The sequence below is a fragment of the Rhinoderma darwinii genome, chromosome 5 (assembly GCF_050947455.1).
Source record: "Rhinoderma darwinii isolate aRhiDar2 chromosome 5, aRhiDar2.hap1, whole genome shotgun sequence".
NCBI lineage: Eukaryota > Metazoa > Chordata > Amphibia > Anura > Rhinodermatidae > Rhinoderma > Rhinoderma darwinii.
In genome coordinates, this window is record NC_134691.1 from 152,374,619 (window position 1) to 152,388,423 (window position 13,805).

Here is a 13,805-nt window from a genome sequence, read left to right on the forward strand (position 1 = left end):
CCAAAAAAATAATCAAATAAAAAGGTGATCAAAAAATAATACTGATAAAATCTACAGCTCGACCTGCTAAAATTAATCCGTCACACCGCTCAATCGATAAAATAAAAATTAAAAAAGTTATGGCTCTCAGATTGTGGAGACAAAGTATTTTTTTTTTAAAAATAGTAAAATATATAAAAAAAATTATAAATTTCACTGTATCTGTATTGTATTGAGCCACAGAATAAAGTTAGGTTGTCATTTTTACCGCACGATGAAAGGTGTAAAAAAAAAAAAAAAACTATTGAGGAATCTCAGTTTTTTCCAATTTCAGCCCACACACATTTTTTTTTTCAGTTTCTCAGTACATTATATGGTACTTTAAATGTTACCAATAGACACTAAAACTCCTCTCTCAAAAAATAAGCCCTCACACCGCTCTATTGATGGAAAAATAAAAGAGTTATGAATCTTGGAAGGAGGAAAATTAAAAACGAAAATCAAAAATCAAAAAATGGCTGCGGCGGGAAGGGGTTAACATATCTTACATATTTTGATATACTGTATTATCTATATCATTGACCTTGTGTAACAGGCCCGCTGGGAAACAAGGAGAGGATGAGGGTATGTTCACACGCTAGCTGTCATTTACGGCTGAAATGACAGACTGTTTTCAGAAGAAAACAGCTGCGTCGTTTCAGCCGTAAATGCTCCTCCTCGTAATATACGAGGCGTCTGTGACGCTCGTATATCTTGAGCTGCTCTTCATTGAGTCCAATGAAGAACAGCTCAAATTACGATGCAAAGAAGCGCCCTGCACTTCTTTGCCGAGGCAGTCAATTTACGCGTCGTCGTTTGACAGCTGTCAAACGACGACGCGTAAATTACAGGTCGTCTGCACAATACGTTGGCAAACCCATTCAAATGAATGGGCAGATGTTTGCCGACGTATTGTAGCCCTATTTTCAGACGTAAAACGAGGCATAATACGCCTCGTTTACGTCTGAAAATAGGTCGTGTGAACCCAGCCTCATGGTGCCAAAGTTCAACACATGGTGTTACCAGTATCATAGGCTCCTTTCAGTAAAGGATTAAATAAGATATTTTTGTAGAGTTTGGAGAACCATCGTGATACTTAAAAGTGTTAACTAACGCTAAACATCTGTTTAATTATATAGCTTTATAATATGAATGAACATCGCGGAGGCCATGGACAACATTTTTTTTTCTTTTTTAACAGATTATTGGCCAGGCAGGATCTCTTTCACTTTCAGAGTAATCTAGAGAAAAGCCTGCGAAGTGACAAAAAAAAAAAAAAAGATGGAGAACCATTTGCATTACATATTGAATTTTGGGCATTTTATATGTTTTTAATAAGTTTTTCTTTTCTATCCAGGAAATCAATGGTATATCATATACTTATAACACAGTTTTATTGTATAACAAATGAAACGAGTAGTTTAGTCGGCACAGTGGGAGAGATTAGTAGATAGGTGGATGCCAAAATATTGATTGAGGTTTGTAGATGTACGGTTTCTGTTGAGAAAAGGCTATATTTAATAATTCTGACCTGCTAAGTTTTACGTTAAAACTTGTTAGTTTGCCAAATTGCTCAAGTAATTCTGTCAGGTGTTAGAAGTCCCTCTTTTGGATTGGTGATTAGGAACAGTAGTACTAAAATAAAAGTTGTAAAGTAGTACAATAAAAAAGGTTGGGAAAAGGCCTTGTAGTGGAAAGTGTTCCATTTACTTTAAATCTTGCATTGAACTGAAAATGAAAAGTAAAGATGGCATGTACAAATTCTAGAGGGAATTGAAACCTTACAAGGGTGGCTTTCATGAAGGCCCAATCATCTATAGCATTAAAGCAACAAAGACAGGAGCATGAGTCCCTTAAACTACCAATTTTAGATGTTCTAGAGAAAGGTAGCAAGGAAGATGAGATCAAATAGAATCTATTTTGTAATTTAATATTGTTCTGTTCTGTGTCAATGCCCCTACATAACTTAGTATCATATTTAGCTCTATAGATTTTACTATGTAGGAAAGGTCATTAATAAATATATTGTAAATAATCGGTCTCAATACTGCCCTCTGTGGTAATTAGTAGAAAGTGTATACTTGTTTAAGAAAAAATAGTAGAGTAACTAACAATGCAGTGATCATTTTGTTCAATTACTTTATGTTATTATAATACTATTAACAGTTCAGCAGTCATTAGCAGTTTTATTTGTCTAGGTCACAGTATATGACTACATCTGGAAAAAAGAAACAAGTAAAACATTGTCAACCTCAGATATTCAGCATCTGGAACATTACAGTTCAAAGGGTGATGAAGACAGCTCAAAAGACATAACTGCCCATGTAATGATTTATACAATTCATCTAAGAGGCTATAAACATCTTTATCGACAGTTCCTTCGATTACCGAATGGTGCCATTGTAGAGGTAAGTCTATCATGTATCTTAAAGTACAAACATATACCTTTAAAGAGGCTCTGTCACCAGATTATAAGTGCCCTATCTCCTACATAATGTGATCGGTCCTGTAATGTATATAACAACATGCTGTACTGTTACATACACCCACATTAACTTTACCGAAGTGTGTTGAGAGTGAATAGACATCGTCTCTAGCAGGGAAGCGATGTCTATTCACACTCCCGACACTTCGGTAAAGTTACTTGGGGACTTACTCCCACAGCACAGCATTATCTCTCGAGATCACGCTGTGCTTTCATTCACAGAAACTTTACCGAAGTGTCGGGAGTGTAAATAGACATCGCGTCCTGGCTGGAGGGAATGTCTATTCCCTCTCAAGACACTTTGGTAAAGTTAATGTGGGTGTATGGGACAGTACAGCGTGATCTCGCGAGATCACGCTGTGTGTTGCGAGTACTGCTAAAAATGAATGGAGAAAAGTGTATGACGCTGATTGGTCAGCGTCATACACTTCTCTTTACAACACCCAGTTGGTAAAATAGTAAAAACACGCCCAGTTTGTCATTAAGAAACAAATTAGCATAAATCTAAAATTGCTCATAACTTGCTCAAAATTGATCGTATTTCAAAATAAAAACCACTGTTGTTATCTACATTACAGCGCCGATCAGATTATGTAGGAGATAGGGCACTTATAATCTGGTGACAGAGCCTCTTTGAATCTAATGAAATGCATGGAAAAGTTATTTTTAATCTTGAGCCTTGGGTCAAAAGAGGTAAAGTCTAGTTTGGTCATACAAGTAAACCAGACAGAAATTACCTGTTTTTGTTTGAGACACTTTGCACCCCTGGTAGCCAGGACATTTTCACACTTTTAAAATGTACAACTAAAATCAAAATGAAAACAAAAAAAATCACACTAAAACCCCATACCAATATATTTTCTAAAAGTAGATACCTGGCACACTGTCAAAATGATACCCAGAACTTTATACACACAGGCACATCATGCAATTTTGTGTGAATGTGTAATTTTGCATAAATGCATAAACATTTAAAATTGTGGCTAAAAGTGGAATCCAAGCAGAAAATTAAATGGCTCTCATGTCCGAAAAAGAAAAGTTCAATATGCTGCATGCAGAGTTCATAAATACTACTGAGGCCTGTGTCTACATGCAGATATATTCATAAAATTCTCAGAATTGAAAAAACCATAAATCTGGTTTTAAGCTGGAAACATCAAATACAGGGATTACACACCTTGAAAAGCGAGTGCACCCTCATTTCCTGAAAGCAAACAACCTGACAATTGCAGTTGTCTTGATGTGCTGTTGACCGCCATGTCCACCTTCACGTAACTTTCACATAATATTATTTTTTTAATAAAATGCATTATTCCTTTTGCTGCCAAGAATGCATCTCATACATCCTGGCAGGAAGGCGCTTCAGCAACTAAGGACATGTGTTATGTCCTTGCTATGATCTAATTATCGCTCGTTTTCAAGCTAAGATTCTTTGCTTTCAAACAAGACCTGAATAACAGCTAGAGCATGTTGAAGGAAAAGCTGCATATACTTAAAGCTCTCACTTCAGCCCATTGGGAGTAGAGGAGGGCCAGCAGAAGAAGTACAGGCAGCGTGCAGGGACAGCAGGATAAGCTGTGATCCTCCTCCTGTTACTGTATGGCTCCTAATGATGCACCACACACAAACATTAATAAAGTTTGTACATTTTACACTGTTCCTATCCAGTCCGTACCCTATCTTAAACGTAAAATCCACTGACCGCTTCTCTTGCAATACCCGTTATACACTACAGTCATAGCAATAATGATTATCAATACGATGAAAAAGATTTCCTTTAGGCAGAAAATAAATTTTCGAACTAGTTTAAAAAAAATAAATAAATCTGTATTAGTTAATTTATTAGATTAAGGCCTCGTCCACACTTCCGACACCGTTTTCACGGCCGTTTTTGACGGAACCGTGTGCCCGTTTTAGCGGCCGTGTGCACTCTTTGTTTCCGTTTCCGAGCGCCGAGCATGGTACTGTCCAGGGTGCTGAAAGAGTTAATGGGCTGCACTGATCGGCGGCAACTCTTTCAGCACCCTGGACAGTACCATGCTCGGCGCTCGGAAAATAAAATTTTAATGTAATAAAAAAAATAAAGTTCATATTTACTTTCCTCCTGTCCGGCCTCCAGCGATGAAGTTTCATCCATGTCGCCACTGCAGCCAATCACAGGCTGTAGTGGCGGTCACGCACGTCAGGATGATGTCAGAAGGCCGGCCTCCAGCTGATGACGCTTCATCCCACGTGACCGCCTCTGCAGCCAATCACAGGCTGCAGCGGCCTCTGCAGCCAATCACAGGCTGCCGCGTCAGAAAGGAAGGTCGGACTGGACTAAGTAGATTGGACAGTGCTAAACTAGGTAGGGACACCCCCAACTGGTAACACGCAGTTGTCAATTTATTTATACATTTCTAGGAAAAATAATAAAGGAACAGCACAACGCAGAGTTCTAAAAAAAGATGTTCCAGTGGTGTTGTATTATGGGAAATGCAAGTATTTACTAAATTAGACATGTCAAGAGAGACAAGAGGTCCTCTTTAAAAAAAAAAACACTAAGAAATGAATGATAAAAGTAAACAGGATATTGCCCATATGCCTTGTCAGTCTGCAGGATTTTCTGCTTGTTCCTGAAATAAACAGTCTTGTAGAAATCCTGCAGCCTGACAAAGGTTAATTTTCTCCTGGTCTCTTCCATTATTATTATTATTATTATTATTATTATTATTATTATTATTATAATAATAATTATATTAACAGTAATAATAATCTTTATTTTTATAGTGCCAACATATTCCACAGCACTTTACAATTGGAGATGTAATAAACAAGTAATATGACAAAAAACAAAAACAAATGAACAAACAATTAGACAAAAAGAGAGAAGACCCTGCCCATACTAGCTTACAATCCAAATGGAATCGAAGGAGTGACACAAAATTCTAATTTTGTCCAGGAAACCAGCCCTATGTGTTGGCAAGAGGAATATAAATAGAGCTGCATTAAACCAAACACAAAACAGTATTTAACCCCTTAATGACCAGCCTATTTTAAACCTTAATGACCAAGCCATTTTTTAAGTTTTTCCATCGTCGCATTCCAAGAGCTATAACCTTTTTATTTTTGCGTCGACATAGCTGTATAAGGTCTTGTTTTTTGCGGGACAAGTTGTATTTTTTAATAGCACAATTTTGGGGGACATATTATTTATTGATTAACTTTTATTCACTTTTATTTGGGGGGAAATAGAAAAAAACCTGAAATTTCGCCACCCTTTTTCGCGTCTTAAATCTACGCCGTTTACTGTGTGATATAAATAACACAATAACTTTATTCAGCGGGTTGTTATGATTGCAACGATACCAAATTTGTATAGTTTTTGTATGTTTTACTACTTTTACACAGTAAAAACGCTTTTTTTTCAAAATTATTTGTTTTTGCGTCTCTATATTTGAAGAGCCGTAACGTTTTTATTTTTTCGCTGATGCGGTTGTATGAGGGCTTTTTTTTTGCGGGAAGACTTGTAGTTTTTATTGGTACCATTTTGGAGTAGATGCGACTTTTTGATCACTTTTTATCACATTTTTTTAAAGTCAGGATTCTCAGAAAACAGCAATTTTTCCATAGTTTTTTATTACATTGTTTACGGCGTTCACCATGCGGGTTAAATAATGTAATAGATTTATAGTCGGGGTCATTACGGATGCGGAGATACCAAATATGTGTAACTTTTTAACTTTATTTTGGTTTTTTAATAGTAAAGCAGTTTGTAAGGGGGAAAAGCTGGGTTTTTAATTTTTTTTCACATTTTTTTTTAAATTAACTTTATTAAACTTTTTTTTAACTTTTTTACTAGTCCCACTAGGGGACTATAATATGTGATTCTGTGATCGCTATTATAATACATTGCAATACTTTTGTATTGCAGTGTATTACTGCCTGTCCGTTTAAAACGGTCAGGCATCTGCTAGGTCATGCCTGCGGCATGATCTAGCAGGCATTCGCTCCAGGCAGACCTGGGGGCCTTTATTAGGCCCCCGGCTGCCATTGGAGACACAGACACTCGGCGATCGTATCGCCGGGTGTCGGTGGGAGAGAGAGGGAGCTCCCTCCCTCTCTCCAAAACCACTCAGATGCGGTGCACGCTATTGTGCACCGCATCTGAGGGGTTAAACGGGTGAGATCGATACTAATATTGATCTCACCCAGCAGAGCAGGGACGCTCCCGGCCCTCAGCTGCATCTGGCAGCTGAGAGCAGGGAGATTTGACAGCTCCCTACTCTGTTTACTTATTCCGATGCCGCGATGTAAAAAGTCTATGGCATCGGAATAAGGCCCGTTAGTGACTGACGTAAAAGGACTATGGGCCGGTCACTAACGGGTTAACTCAAGATGTATATAAAGTTTAAAGTTATGCAACAAGGGTTGCCAGTTAAAGACATTTTCGGCTGTTGAATTCCTTAGGGATATGGCTTAGACAAAGGGGTGGTTCTTAACTATTTTTGTGTCCTATTGCAGACAGAGCAGTGGAAGGGAGGTTCCTGCTGCAGCCAGTTATCTTACATCCAGGCACAGGATAGTGAGTAGAAGGGAAATGGCTGATCTCCTGGAACACATAGAAAATAATTATATATATATTTCTTAGTTTGCATATCAAAATGAGATAAAATAGGATCAACTTGAAAAAAGGTGAATAAGGGAGCAATTGCTGCTATTGTATTTTCTATGTTTAGTGTTTCTTTATCTAATAGAGTAGAAACCCACTTAGAAGAGGTTGCTGTAATGGCAAGTAGGCTTATAGATACAGAAACTATGATATGATGTAACTAGTAACCACAGGACACTACAAAAAAAGCAAAATGGAGCTTGAGGTCCAAAGTCCAAAAAATGTTCAAACGAAATCAAAAGCAAAGTGGGCTTACAGAGTTTGAATAAAATGTTAACAAAGAATTTCATGTTCATGTTTAAAAAATGTCTTTTAGAATTTAATCTTGTGGAATTATAAATTCTAAGGGTGAATATTTTTTGTTACTTTAAACCGTAGCCATGACTTTGTTGTGGCAAAAATTTAACTTTTTATATGGTACCAAAACAGGAACTTTTAATCTTTTAATTTTTTTAACTTTATCGGAACAAATGGGCAGAAATGGAAAAACATGCACATTTTCTTCTTTTTTGTGTACATTGCTTCATCATTGTCATAGTTTTCAGGAATTAATTTCCACATTATTATTAGAATTTGCCTGCTGACCTTAGCCATTTTGAGAGCTATATTCAGCACATGGCAGTATTTTGGGCAGTATTTGTAATCCAAAGCCAGGAGTGGAACCTAAACAGAGAAAAAGTAAAATATAAAGATTCATACCTGTTCCATGTTTTGAATCCACTCTTAGTTTTGACTTACAAATACTGATGTACGATTTTTTTTTATTGTAATTTTTTTTATTCAACACAATGTGAAATTTTTACAGGAATAGAATCACTTTTAAAACAGAATATTGCAATACATGCTTTATAGTACAAAATGACTTTTAAAGCTTTTAGCACAAATCTTGATACCCAGCCCCACCCTTCCCCCAATAAAGCCCCCTGCCCTTACCCATACCATACTTGGAAATTACTACAAATTACACAGGAATCTAATCACTACCATTGGCCCCAGTAGCAATTTTTAAGGTTACTCCAGGAGGTACTCTTATTGTTTATTTTTTCATATCTTATGATTGTTTTAACATTACGGATCCATGCTTATACAGCCAGAAGAGTGCTAGACATCCATTTTCTAACGATCTGAAGTTTGGCAATAAACAATAACTTTAGTACACCATTTTTCCTATCTCTGGGTACATTTAAAGCAGAATCATCTCCCAGTAATACTAATTGGGGAGAGAAAAGAATATCCCCTTCCTGACGGTCCGAAATGTCCTGAAAAACTGCTACCCAAAATTTTACAACAACCGGACAGCTCCATAGGATGTGCATATGGTCGGCTTCCACTACCCCACCTCTGGGACAGTTAGATGACTTTGTTTTATGGATTCTATTGAGAAACAACGGAGTGTAATTGTAATGTCGGGGTAGGGAGACAGACAGGTGAGCCCTAATCTACCCGCCACTCAGTCCCTGCCTACTTGCACGGCCCATCCTAGGCGACGGCGTACAACTGGGCGACGGTCCCTACGCTCAATAAGTGCACGACAGACAAACAGACAAGGGTACATAGAAGCTAAGGGAAATGGGGTAGTTGCCCACGGCAACACCGTGAGCAACAAGAGTAGTGAACGAGCCGAGTCAAACCAGGAGTGTATGAGGTACCAAACGCAGAGCAGGAGAGTAGTCAGTAAAGCCAGGGTCAATTTGAAGCAGAGGTCAATAGTACTAGCCGGAACAGCAGAGCCAGGAAACCAGACAGAATCACAGGCAAAGGAAGAGCAGGAAATGTAGGTATAAATAGACCGAGAGCGGGAGCTAGCTCCGTCTGGCCAGGCTGTGATAGGTTCTCCCACTCCTCAGCCTACCAGCCTGAGTGGTAGCAGATCGAGTCACTCTATCAGACCCAGGAGCAGATGCAGACTGATTAACCACAGGTGTCGACACAGAAGCTGTGTCTGGCAGATCCTTTACAGTACCCCCCCTTTTATGAGGGGCCACTAGACCCTTCCTAGGTGGACCTGGCTTATTGGGGAACCGAAGATGGAACCTCCTGAGCAATACCCCAGCGTGAACATCCCGGGCGGGTACCCAAGTCCTCTCCTCAGGCCCGTATCCTCTCCAATGGATCAGGTACTGGAGGGAGCCTTGGACCATCCTGCTATCCACAATCTTGGCCACCTCGAATTCTACCCCTTCAGGGATGAGAACAGGGACCGGAGGTTTCCTCGAGGTAGCCAAGGACGGGAAGCCGCGTTTCAGGAGGGAGGCATGAAACACGTCGTGTATTTGAAAAGACGGGGGTAACTCCAGCTGGAAGGAGACAGGGTTAAGGACCTCAATGACCTTGTATGGCCCTATATACCGGGGAGCAAATTTATTGGACGGAACTTTAAGACGGAAATCTTTTGAAGATAGCCACACCAGATCCCCGACCACAAACAAGGGGTTAGCAGAACGTCTTCTATCTGCCTGAGTCTTTGTATGCTCTTGTATGCCTCTAGGTTCTTCTGAACCTGGGACCAGAATGTGCACATTTCCCGATGAACTACATCTACCTCGGGATTGTTGGAACCACCAGATGAAACGGAGGACAACCGTGGATTAAACCCAAAATTACAGAAAAAGGGGGAGACCCCTGACGAGTTACTAACCCAGTTATTAAGGGAAAATTCGGCGAGGGGAATGAAGGAGACCCAATCATATTGACAGTCGGAGATAAAACACCTTAAATATTGTTCTAGAGACTGATTAGTCCTCTCAGTTTGGCCATTAGTTTCAGGATGGAAGGCCGAGGAGAAGGACAGATCAATCTCCAACTTTTTACAGAAAGCTCTTCAAAACAATGAAACAAATTGACAAAGACCCAATAGGGGTTGAAAGGTTGTAGTTTTTTATGCTTGGTGAATAAACCTACACTTTTTTGGATATCTGAGTGCTGCAGTCTTTCTTCTTTCTACTACTACAACCCACACCACCGACTTACCTTGAGATGGAGGCAGATCGGTGATAAAATCCATGGAGATAAGGGTCCAAGGTCTCTGGGGAATGGGCAAAGAACGTAGTAAGCCCGCTGGTCGGGACCTGGGAGTCTTGGACCTAGCACAAACCTCACAAGCGGCGATGTAGGCCTTAACGTCTTTAGGCAACCCAGGCCACCAATAGTTTCTAGCAATGAGGTGCTTGGTACCCAGGATGCCTGGGTGGCCAGATAGTGCAGAAACATGATTTTCCCTGAGTACCCTTAGCCAGAATCGCAGGGGAACAAACAGCTTGTTCTCAGGAAGGTTCCCGGGAGCTGAACCTTGATCAGCCGCTATTTCGGAGACTAAGTCAGAATCAACAGAGGATATGATTATACCTGGGGGCAAAACACAAGCAGGATCTTCCTCCGAATGAGGGCTGGCATTGAAGCTACGCGACAGTGCATCAGCTTTAATATTTTTAGACCCAGCCCTATAGGTAGCCACAAATTTGAATCTAGTAAAAAACAACGCCCATCAAGCTTGTCTCGGGTTTAGCCTCTGGGCAAATTCTAGGAAAACCAGATTCTTGTGGTCGGTAAGGACAGTTACCTGGTGCCTAGCCCCCTCCAAGAAGTGGTGCCACTCTTCAAATGCCCTTTTAATGGCTAAGAGTTTGCGGTTGCCCATGTCATAGTTACTCTCAGTGGGCGAGAACTTCCTCCAGAAGTAGGCACAGGGACGGAGATGGGTGAGGGACCTGGTACCCTGGGACAAGACAGCACCCACTCCCATCTCGGAGGCGTCAACCTCCACAATGAATGGCTCCATTTGGTTAGGCTGAATCAGCACTGGGGCAGAGATAAAGCACTTCTTAAGGATCTCAAAAGCCTGGACCGCCTCCGGAGGCCAGTGGAGGAGATCAGCACCTTTGCGAGTGAGATCCGTAAGAGGCTTAGCGATGACCGAGAAGTTAGCAATAAATCTCCTGTAATAATTAGCAAACCCCAGGAAGCACTATAACGCCTTCAGGGAGGCAGGTTGGACTTATTCAGCCACAGCCTGAACCTTGGCAGGGTTCATGCGGAATTCATGAGGAGTGAGGATTTGACCCAAAAATGGTATCTCCTGCACCCCAAACACACATTTTTCGGATTTAGCAAAGAGTTTGTTTTCCCGAAGGGCCTGAAGAACCTTCCTGACATGCTCAATGTGGGAGGACCAGTCCTTGGAAAACACAAGTATGTCATCAAGGTACACTACAAGAAATACCCCCAGGTAGTCTCTTAAAAACACATTTATGAAATTCTGGAAGACCGCGGGAGCATTACACAACCCAAAGGGCATGACGAGGTATTCGAAATGACTTTCGGACGTGTTAAACGCAGTCTTCCACTCATCCCCTTCTCTGATTCGGATAAGGTTATAAGCCCCCCGAAGATCAAACTTAGAGAACCATTGGGCCCCCTAAACCTGATTGAAGAGATCAGGAATCAAAGGAAGGTGATACTGGTTCCTTACAGTGACCTTATTCAAGTTTCGGTAATCGATGCACGGCCTAAGACCACCATCCTTCTTCCCTACGAAGAAGAAGTCAGCACCTACCGGAGAAGTAGAGGGGCGAATGTAACCCTTGGCCAGGCATTCCTGGATATACTCTCTCATGGCTTCACGTTCGGGACAAGAGAGATTAAATATCCTACCCTTAGGAAGCTTAGCTCCTGATACCAAATCGATAGCGCAATCGTATTCTCTATGAGGAGGTAACACTACGGAGGCCTTTTTTAGAAAAAACATCAGCAAAGTCCTGAATAAACTCAGGTAGAGTGTTCACCTCCTCAGGGAGAGAAATAAAATTAACAGAAAAACAGGAAGTCATGCATTCATTACCCCATTTGGTAAAATCCCCAGTATTCCAGTTAAACGTGGGATTATGCATCTGCAACCAGTGAAGGCCTAAAACCAAATCGGACGATAATCCCTGCATCACCAGTAAAGAGCACTGCTCCAAATGAATGGAGCCAACAATGAGTTAAAAAACAGGGGTATGCTGTGTAAAATAACCATTAGCAAGTGGAGTGGAGTCGATGCCCACTACCGGGAAAGGTTTAGGCAAATCAATCAATGGCATAGCTAGAGACATATCAAATTCCACAGACATAATATTAGCAGAAGACCCTGAATCCACGAAGGCACTGCCGGTGGTAGACCTACCCTCAAAGAGACCTGAAAGGGAAGCAAGATCTTATTAGGTTTCATATTTATGGGAAATACCTGTGCGCGCAAGCGACCTCCCCGATGGTCACTTAGGCGGGGAAGTTTTCTGGCTGCTTATTCTTACGCCTTGGACAGTTGTTCACTTGATGCTTGTCATTCCCACAGTAGAAGCAGAGACCATTCTTCCTGTGGAGCTCTCTACGTTGTTGGGGAGACACAGAGGCTCCGAGTTGCATTGGTTCATCCGAGATTTCCGTGGAAGAACGAAGCAACGGAACCTCGGGAGCCATCATGGGGGAGCCAGATGAGAAGGCACAAAAACGTTCAAGTCGTCGTTCCCTGAGATGTCGGTCGAGACGTACTGCTAAAGCCATAACCTGATCTAGAGAGTCAGAAGAGGGATAGCTAACTAATACGTCTTTCAGGGCGTTCGACAGACCCAATCTAAACTGGCACCTCAAGGCAGGGTCATTTCACCGAGAAGTCAGAACAGTACTCCTCAACGGGTCTCTTACCCTGACGTAAAGTCACCAGCTGACTCTCGGCAAAGGCAGTCTTGTCAGTCTCATCATAGATGAGCCCGAGAGCAGAAAAAAAAAGGTCAACAGAGGAAAGTTCAGGGGCGTCAGGAGCCAAGGAGAAGGCCCATTCTTGGGGGCCGTCCTGGAGCCGGGACATAATTATACCCACTCGCTGGCTCTCAGAACCTGGGGAGTGGGGTCTTAATCGGAAATAAAGCCTACAACTCTCCCGAAAGGAGAAAAAAGTCTTTCGGACCCCTGAGAACTGGTCAGGCAACTTGAGGTGGGGTTCAAGAGGTGAGGTGGAGGGCACTACCTGGTTTGCATCACGCTGGTTGCACCTCTGAGCCAGGGCTTGGACCTGTAGGGAGGGACCCTTCATTTGCTGAGCCAGGGTCTCAAGGGGGTCCATAGTTGTGTAGGAACCAGGGTAGAAAAGGTATATGGGCCTGTGATTATGTAATGTCAGGGTAGGGAGACAGACAGGTGAGCCCTAATCTACCCACCACTCAGTCCCTGCCTATTTGCACGGCCCGTCCTAGGCGACGGCGTACAACTGGGCGACGGTCCCTATGCTCAATAAGTGCACGACAGACAAACAGACAAGGGTACACAGAAGCTAAGAGAAATGGGGCAGTTGCCCAAGGCAACACCGTGAGCAACTAGAGTAGTCAATGAGCCGAGTCAAACCAGGAGCCAGGGTCAATTTGAAGCAGAGGTCAATAGTACTAGCCGGAACAGCAGAGCCAGGAAACCAGACAGAATCACAGGCAAAGGAAGAGCAGGAAATGAAGGTATAAATAGACCGAGGGCGGGAGCTAGCTCCGTCTGGCCAGGCTGTGATAGGTTCTCCCACTCCTCAGCCTACCAGCCTGAGTGGTAGCAGATCGAGTCACTCTATCAGACCTAGGAGCAGATGCAGACTGATTAAACACGGGCATCGACACAGAAGCTGTGTCTGGCAGA

The 13,805-nt window shown here is 41.8% G+C and overlaps 1 protein-coding gene across 4 annotated transcripts in view; it reads left to right on the forward strand.

Annotated features, from left to right (window-relative positions):
- LOC142651667 (uncharacterized) overlaps window positions 1–13,805 on the forward strand; it is a 306,296-nt gene that overhangs the window by 277,245 nt on the left and 15,246 nt on the right. For all 4 annotated transcript variants that reach the window (XM_075826652.1, XM_075826651.1, XM_075826654.1 and 1 more), the window contains one exon: window positions 2,217–2,426. In XM_075826652.1, the coding sequence (XP_075682767.1) occupies window positions 2,217–2,426 (210 nt within the window). The remainder of the gene's footprint in view (window positions 1–2,216; window positions 2,427–13,805) is intronic.